Source organism: Myodes glareolus, chromosome 12 (assembly GCF_982192425.1).
Source record: "Myodes glareolus chromosome 12, mMyoGla1.1, whole genome shotgun sequence".
NCBI lineage: Eukaryota > Metazoa > Chordata > Mammalia > Rodentia > Cricetidae > Myodes > Myodes glareolus.
The window spans coordinates 31509344-31518627 of NC_142037.1; the positions used below are offsets into that span (position 1 = coordinate 31509344).

General features: G+C 45.1%; 1 protein-coding gene across 1 annotated transcript in view; it reads left to right on the plus strand.

The window, feature by feature from the left end:
* Ccdc25 (coiled-coil domain containing 25) overlaps positions 1-6835 on the plus strand; it is a 30133-nt gene extending 23298 nt beyond the window's left edge. The window contains exons 8-9 of the mRNA XM_048421919.3: positions 1165-1210; positions 5437-6835. Coding sequence (XP_048277876.1) covers positions 1165-1210; positions 5437-5466 — 76 coding nt within the window. The 3' untranslated portion in view covers positions 5467-6835. The remainder of the gene's footprint in view (positions 1-1164; positions 1211-5436) is intronic.
* Positions 6836-9284: the final 2449 nt, after the last annotated feature.

Consider the following 9284-nt stretch of genomic DNA (forward strand, 5'->3'; position numbering starts at 1 on the left):
TTTCTCATGTGTAGTCAGTCATTGTGTCATGAATGGATACATGAAAATGTATTCCCTGGTAGAATAATTCTAGAACCTGGAATCAGAACCAAGGAGTTCTGGCAGCTATTCTATAGGTTCAGGATCCTTATATGGGAGGCAACAAGATGAAACAGGACCAAGGTCCCAAATATTTGGAATACTAGATTGAGAAGGCTCAAGGAACATGGAGCCAGGCCATGTAGAGCCCTTTTTTGCCTGTCTTCCTCTTGAGCGTTATGATATCATAAAAGTCTCAAGCAGAGCTGGAGCAGTGCCTTTGCAGGTAAAGATTTTGTCCCCCATATTTGACAAGCCGAGTTAGATCCTCAAAACTCATGGCAGATGAAGAGCCATTCTCTGACTCAGTGTGCATGCTGCACTTACATGCACACACAAGAAGTAATATTTTTGACATTTAAAGCAAAGATGATGAGGCTTGTGAGTGAATGAGCTAGTTAATTTTTTTGTGACAGTATCTCACTCTGTAGCTCAGCATGACCAGGAATTGGCTGCGTACCCTAGGCTGACCTCTCACTTGCGGCAATCCCTGCCACAGCCTCCTGTGTGTTGGGTTTTGCAGGCATGGCCCAGTGGTGGCTTGTGATTTAGTAAGAGCTCTTTGCCTGTTCAGTTCTCGAGGGAGCCAGAGGCAGTGTTGGTAGAAGTTAAGAAGTGATTGGCAGTTGTCTACACCACACTTGGACTATGGTGGTGACTTGGAGGTAGAGAAGACTCCCCCAGTGAGAGGAAATTCACTAGTGACAGGATAAGATCCATTTTGATGGTAGCAAAAGCTATGAATGACTCCTGGGCTTCTGGCTTGAAGTGGAATGGACAGTGATGCCATTCTAGGCAGTAGGGGATAGATTTTGTCTTGGATGTGGACCAGAAGTCTGGAAATGCCTTTTAGGCATCTAAAAAGGTGTTGGGGCAGTTGGGTTAAAAGGAGGGAGCCCGGAGAAAATGTGGCCTTCAGAAAGGCACTCTGTGTGCTGCTTTCATCAGAGTGGGTGGTTTCAATAACTGGCTTCGGCCTTCAGCCAATGTGATAACCATCTGCAAGATGTGGATTTTAGGGTGGTAGCCACCCGTGAAATGCTTACTGAGTGATAACCTCACTTTGAATATTTTTTTTTCTTCTAGGAGCTACTCATCACTAATGAAAGTTGAGAATATGTCTTCAAATCAAGTATGTTCACATTTCTTACTCTAATATTGTGCATTGAAATACTTCATAGAGAGTCTTTAGTAATTGAGTTACTATTGTTGTATTGCAGATTGCTTACCATCTAGCACACTGGGGGTAGATTCTGGCAGGCCTTGCCTTCCTTCCCTGTGCTCTTGTGTTTATTTTATATGGGTCACTGCACGGAAGGAGAGTCTGATGCCTCACCTGCTGTCAAGGGCAGACCTGTTAGTATTGCACAGTGTGTTAGTCAGCTGTCACTTAACACAATACCTGAGATGATCAATTTATGAGGAAAGAAGCTTTTTTTTGACTCAGGGTTTCGAAGGGTTTGGGCTATGGTCATTTCCTGCTGCTTTGATCCTATGTTAAGACAGTACATCCTGGTGGGAAAACATGGGCCAGCAAGCTGTTCACCGTGTGGCAGCTGGGAGGCCAAGAGGGAAAGAGGAAGGGTCCCAGTACTCTATGAAGGGCATGCCTTAGTTACCTGACTTCTCCACACCAGGCAGCACTTCCTAAATGTTCTGGAGAGCAAGCCTTCAGCACATGGCCTTTGGGGATGTCTCCAGATCCAGACTGTGGCAGCCCCCTGCAGTCCACTTCCTTGCTCCTTTCTATTTCCAGACTTTCAAATGTATTTGCATTTATTAACTTCCTCTACTAATGCAGCTATAGATTCCACAGTACTGTTAAACAGAACCAGAATTGCTCCTTTCAATTAAAAATAAATGTACCAAATACAGAGATCATCTGTTTCAGCCTAAATAGCAACACTGATTTTTTTTTTTCCATCTTTGTTAGGACTAGGAATAAGTGTTGACATGTTTCAGGTGTTTTGTTTTGTTTGAGATGGAGTTTTGTTTTGTTGCTCAGGCTGCCATGAAACCCTCCTTAACCCAGCCTGGTCTTAGACTCTCTCTTCCTGCCTCTGCTTCCCAAGTGCTGGGATTACAAGCATGTACCCATCACATTTGGCTCAGATCTGTATAATATAGCTTTAAAATGGCTTTCGGTCTGTATTGTCAGGTGTGTTAGAAACGAATTGCAAAGGCTGTTTACATAAAAATTACGTTAAACCTGTGTTCTTTAGTCACGCTAACTTTGTGCGGCCCAGCGGCTACTTATGTCTCAGTTTCCCAAGTAAAGTTATCTATTCAAACACCGAGTTCAGTGCATGAATTGGAATCAGTAGGATTTTAAACATTGTTTACAGCCAGTACCTATCCCAGAATGTGTAAGATCGTATCTTTACTCCCACCTCTGTGAAGGACTAAATTTTCGAGTATCCTTTATGAATCAAGATGTATCTTTATAAATTATTTCTGAGAAATTCCAGACTTGCACTGTGTAGTCCTACAGGACCGAGTATGAAGTCAGGAGATTTAAACTGTCACTAGGGTGAGCCTACTATAGTTTTAGCCTTGCTAGGGTGAATGTTGCTCAGTACAGAGACATTACCTCATGAGGTTGTTGTAACCTGTAAACAAGGGTGTGCCGTGAAGACCGTGCTAGAATCTGTCATGACATAGGTAGTCATCCATGGTCCTTACTGAGCCCTGAGTTTGTTTAGCCCTCTGAACGTTATTCTTGGATTTCTTACAACTCAGAGCAATTTAACATTAAGAGAAGTCCAATTCCAAGTCCAATTCAGTTAAAACTAGTGCTCCAGTCTCTGCTCTGCCGACTAGTATTTATCCAGACTTCCTATTTAGAAACTTTTCACCAGAAATCTGGCTTGTGTTTCAACCTTGTACATAACAGTCTTGTCACGGTGGATCTTAAAAGCTTCCATGTTCTGGAATTGGAAGCACAGATATGTATGTGCACAGGCATCATCTGTCAGCTCTTGATACCTGTGAGGCACTGGTCTCAAGGCCCTAGGAATACTAAAATCTGAAATCTGTACATGCTCAAAACCCTTATAAATGGAAGAATATGTTCATGTAACTTAGGTTTTCTCTCCCCATGTGTTTTATCCTGTGTTATTATTTATACCAGTTGTAATGTAGATGCAAACAGTTGTCACAATTTATTGCTTAGGAAATAATGACAAGAAAAAGGCCTATGCATATATTTGTGGGATTCCTAAGTGCTTTCTGTCTGCATTTGGTTGGATTTTCAGACATAGACCCCCACAGATGCAAGGGACCAATGGTGCATGTGTATACACAGATACTGTCACTAAGAGCCCCAGGACTACAGTGTTCAACTAGAGACAAATGCTCACTGGTCCCCCTTCCTCCTGCTCTGTTACTTACTGCTGCTGTGAGTGAGGTGCTCAAATGGGAAGGCTTCAGTTTCTGTTCTGTTACCTTCTTGTCTTTAACAACCTAATTGTGGTGTGATCACTTGGTCTTCATTCAAAGGCTGATGCTTATGTAAGATAGGACTGTGCAAGCTCATCAGGAAGAATGCTGGTCTCTGTCTCTGTCTTTTCTTTTTTTGTTTTTCTTTTTTGAGGCAGGGTTTCTCTATAGCTTTGGAGCCTGTCCTGATACTCGCTCTGTTGACCAGACTGGCCCTGAACTCACAGAGATCTGCCTGTCCCTGCCTCCCAAGTACTGGGCCACCGGCCATCCTGAGCTAGATTTTCATCTGAGCTTTTAGTCTTCTATTTAGCATAACCTCTTTTATCTGTCACTTTTTGTCCTTTTTGGTTTGGGCTTGGAGGCATAGACTGTCATTGTTACAGTCCTCTTGCTTATCACTTATCACTGGGTAACAAAGAGGTGTAGCTTTGAAGCTGGGGAATCTGAAATGTAATAGTTGACGAAGGAAAGTCCTAGACCACAGATGTATAATTACGCATTCCTGTGGTCCCAGAATACCTGCCCTTGGTCAGCAGGAGCTCTGCACACACATCTAATGCATAGCCCCCGGAAGGACTCGCACCTTCCTTGTTAACTACCAGGCAGTCTTGCTGAGCTGTGTCCTCATGGGCTGGACGGGGAAGCTGACATTTGAAGATGCACACTGACTCTTCCCAGTGTCTGATGCTGCACTTGAAGTTCAGGACTCTGAGGCAGTCAGTCCTGGTACCCAGATAAAACACAAACAGATGAGCCAATTTTCCTGAGGCTCTGATTCCTGTGCTAATAAAAGAGAAGCTCCAGGCACAGCAGTTAAAGAGTTTGCTGCTTCCAGAGGACCTGGGCTCTGTTCCTGGCACCCTCATGACGGCTCACAACCTCTTAAAACTCCAGTTCCAAGGGATCCAGTGCCCTCTTCTGACTTCCCAAGGGTTTCTGCATGTGTTTAGTACATGTACACACACTCTAAAATAGTTTTTTAAGAAGGGGGAAGAGGAACAACACAGAGATGCTGGCTAAAACCAGAGAAAAGCAGCCTTTATAAAAATCGCCATTTTCTACCCTCACCTAGTATTTTCCTACCATTTCCAGCCAGGGTTCTGGCAATACTGCCTCTGGCTCTTGGCAGTATTGCTGTTAGGCAGTAAGAGATAGATGTTGAAGCCAGTGGAGTGGCCGGTGCTGCCGATGCAAGGGAGCTGGGGCTGCACCCTTGTGTGGCCTGTGGGACTTAATCAGCCATGCAATAAGATTGGCCCTTTGCCTGTGCACTGTCGTGTATAAGAGACCTAACTGACTAGCTCGATTACTAGCCTTTGTTTGGCTTAAGGACTTTACCTACTAAAAAGGAGGAACAATAATCAGCTATCTTGTGAAATCAGAAATCTATGAAAACCATGAGGCTCAAAATACTGGGGTTTAGGGCAGATTTTTTTTTTTTACTTTTTATTTTTATTTATTTTCTTGCATATGGCAGTGTTGTTGGCTTGAGGAATCAGGATACTGTTGATTAGTGTACTTGTTGAGGATTGGTTCTTTTCTAAATCGTGTGTGTTTCGGGGATTCGGCGTGACGTGAGCTGTGCTTAGAGAGTAAGTCACTCCAGGGAAACAGGTTCCCTGCCCTCATCTCAGTTCCTCCCTTTTTAAAATTGAGAATCCATGCGAAATGCTTAGCTATTTCCTCCCCTTTCTCACCCTCATCCCACCCTCTACGAGTTGGAGTGGGCTTCTGTTGTAACTTGGGGGTTGTGGTAACGAGCATGTCGTAGGCTGTGGCTACTCTCCCTGGTCGTTCCAAGAGCCAATGACAAGAATAAGGAATAAGAAGAGGGGTGGTGGGTTAGCGTGCTAGTAAACGTAAGATACCGACTGACCGTCCGCAAGGCCTCATCCTCTCACTTTCTGTCCCCTGCAGGATGGCAACGACTCCGATGAGTTCATGTGAGCTGAGCAAAGGACCCTGGGAAGAAATGAATGTGCAGACCATCACAGCTCTTTTGATTGTGTCTATATTCTGAATTACAGAAACCAACCAACCAAAATTCTACCTTCACTCTACGTAGACATCATTCATTTTGGACCTTTTTTTTTTTTTTTAAAGTCATTTCTTTTGCCGATGAAAAGAACAGATGTGTAATATAGTTGAAGAGAACTTACAACTTTAGGAAAAGAAGACTATTTTTGGCAGGACATACGTCAGTACCTCGTGAGGGCTGGCTGCCTTTGTTCTTGAGCTAGACATTCAAGCAGACCAACTCTGGGAAGTGTTTCTATAGCTGTGGTCTGGAAACAGATGTCGCAAAATGCGTTCCCTATCTCTAAAATATCTCTGCTTCCATTCAGACTGTCGGTGGCTTACTCAGGCCAGCACCCTTGCTGTCGATTTCCTGGTTAAAAGAAGGGCATATGAATTTTGAAGACACCCAGTCCCTTAACAGTTGGATTTCAGTATTGACAGGTTCTCTGTAGTTGATGTCGGAGTAGCTAGCCCAGCTCTTAGCTCACTCCTCAAGGTGAGCGTCCCCATCCTAGCATCGTGGTTACATAACTGATCATAACCAACTTTAGGAACTTGTTACCTGAACCTCAAGTGACCCAAGCCACTGATGTGATAACTAGGCTCTGCTGTCATTTCTCTTTGTGGAGGGGGACAGGATGGGGTGCTCTGCCAGCAGTGTGAGTGACAGTTTGCCTCATTTTTCTTGACTGTATCATGAAACAAAAGTCCACAGTGGATTGTGAGTTTTAGAGAGAATCAAGCAGTTTCCTAGTCAGCAAGTCGTCTGTCTCCTCACCTTGAAATAATATTTATTTTTGAATTGTAACTGCAAAGTTGTAGGCTCGGTGACTTCACATGGAGCGTTGGTACTGGTCCAGTTGATACATTTTATTATAGTGTTTAAGGGAACCCTGGAGAGACCCAGCAAAACAGTGAGAGGGAAGAGAGCAAAGCCTGCAGGGAAGTGACGTCGTGCAGATCATATTTTAGATATGATCATACCGCACAGTGCCCACAGCACTGGGCTGCTGAGCCAGCAGAAACGATTTCTTCAGCAAATGTACCAACTGTCGTCACTGAAGTTTGGCAGAGCCAGAAGACCGGTGATGCGTGGTACTCCAAGTAAAGTATGAGTTGAACTGGAAAAATTCCCTGAAGCATAACTCATTAGCCAGATTTGAGGGGGTATGGGAGCCAACACCAGAGGGTGTGTGTGTGTGTGTGTGTGTGTGTGTGTGTGTGTGTGAGTGATATTTAGACTGGAGTTCTGTGATTTTAAAAAATTATAATAAAGTATCATTTTTATCAGAAAGAACATTGATATATGAATTCTTAGAACTTGCTTTCTATTTAAAAAAAAAAAAAAGAGCAGCCCCCCACCTCAAAGCTGGTTTGAGGCTAGTTGTGCTGTAAAAAAAAACTCAATTACTGTAGGTTCCTTCTGTGAACTCAAGGTCTTGTGCTTTCGAGGTAGGTACTGGACCACAGCCCTACCCCCTCAGGCTCTGTTGTGGGGCCTGCAGGGTGACCTCCTTTTCTCAGATCTGAGCAGGAGCAAGTGTGAACCGGTGGTGGCGGGGCTGCCCAGTCCTGCAGCCCTCCTGCCAAATCCCTGTAGACATCTGTTTAATGTTTCAGCTCCTTGAGTTCTCGACTATAGACACCTCATTGGGAGGCTTTGCAGCCACCATTGTCTGTGTCCACTTTGCATTTGCAGAGCCTTGAACACACAAACGGGGAAAAAGATCTCTTCAATGTCAGGTGCTGGGGTCTAGATTCTAAGTAGTTCAAAACTCCACTTACATGGGCTCAGCATATCTGGAAGTCTCCAGAGTTCTCAGAGTTGAATGCTTAGCTTTCACCCCTTTGGCTCTTCTATGCCGGTTGTCCCTCGCCTCTTTACCCCTATTTAGTTTTTCCAGTTCACTTGGTCTTTAGAAAAAGCAGAGAACTATTCTTGTAAGGACACAGTTCACAAGTCACTGCCATCATCAAAGCCGTCTTTCTTGCTGCTCACATGTGTCCTAGGAGTTTGATAGAAGGAGGTCCAGCCCACCTTTGTCCTGTTGCTTCTGTTTAACCCAAAGGAAATTCCACTCACCAAATGTGGCCAGTCCAGTTTGTCCAACTGTACCACTGTCCTTCACCTGGCCACGGTGGACAGTTCCAACCTGTGTCCTGTCTGTAGAATTCTCCAGGCAGGGTCATTCTCGGAGACCATAGCCAAGATGGGCCCACAGGTGCAGTAAAGCCTCATTGGTAGGTGACATGTCAGCCTCTCCGCAGGACTTGGACCTCCCCCACTCCAGGCCACTCATAGGTTTGTGAAGGTCCCTGAGTGATGAAGATCTGCAGCTGGCCCTGGGAGCTGGTAGACTTGCTTCTGTATGTTATCCTTTTTATCCTGTATGTGTCCCTTTTGAGTTGTGCCTTACATAGTTGTGAAGGTGACTAGCCTTGTCCCTTGGCAAGAGCCACACTGCCATGTCCTGCAACTGAATTACAGCTCTACATGCCACTTCTTGCTCTCTATTTTGAGACATTGTGAACATCCGTGATATTAAAAATCTAGAGTTCTAGGTAAAATTTCTACCTTTTTATAGGTTGGCTCCAAGCTTTTCCATAGCCCTCAAACTACCACTCAGTTCTGAGCAGCACCGAGTCAGGTTGAGTGCTGAGCTTTCTCCCAGCCCTTCTGCTCTGAAAATTTATCATTTTCTGAGGGTTGGTAAAGCACCAGCGGTATCTCTGGGTGATGGCAGCTTTTGATTTGTGCCATCCTAATCGGGCACCATCTGCATCCTGCACAAATAAGAGATGAAGGGAAGGGCCAGCAGAGGGCAGGAGAGAGTAAGCGGCCTCAGCTTCGGTCTGGGGTGATCCTTAGGAAGGTTTGGAGGTTAACCAGCATCCTGCAGCAATCTGGAAGACCTATGCTCCTGGGAGCAGCCGTGTCTGAGAGCGCTTCACCTTTGGAATAATAGCAATACAATACCACTCACTGATTTAAACAAAAAACAAAAGCCAATTGCTAGCAAGAAGACAATAGTGATTGTGTTTACAAACAAGGCTCTGGTTCTGGAGTTGGCTCTGCCTCTCATTTGGACACACAATGCTCAAGTCTCAGTCTCGTCTCATGCACAGGAGGTGAAGGAACTTCCAGGATTCTCTGAGCTGCCTGACTCTCCTGTGGTACCCTTTGCAATGGTCTAAGGAGGAGGCCTGCGCCTTGCCTGGGACACATGCTCAGGACTTCCCACAGGTCTCTCTCTAGGAAGTTATGTTACTTCGCCAGGGTCAGCCTCACAGTGGCTTCAGCTACTGGCTATTCTGGCATCTGGTGCTGCAGAGACCAGGCTAGGTCTCTGCCATATAATAGCTGGGAAGCTTTGAAGAGAGCTGGGGCTGCTCCTAAACCCTTCATTTGTTAGGATCCAATATTGTCATCAAGGGAAAGCAGGCTCACCGTATGTGGGGTGCGGGCCCCCAACAGCTGTTTGCCTGACTCCTCAGAGAGAACAGCCCCTGAGCTCTGGGTCCTGCCAGGACCTCAGATGGGCAGAGCATGACAGAGCGGATTCTGTGACTGATGTGGGTCAGCTGCCTCTGACTTGCGCTATCAATCAAATGCTCTGCTTCACTGGATCACTCTGGGATTTGGTATTTCCTGTACTGTCCTATAGGACTCTAAAAGTATCCCTTTAAAAAATCAGCACCAAGTATAAAAAGAGTGTATGAACAAAAATAGGCATTTAAAGAGGGAT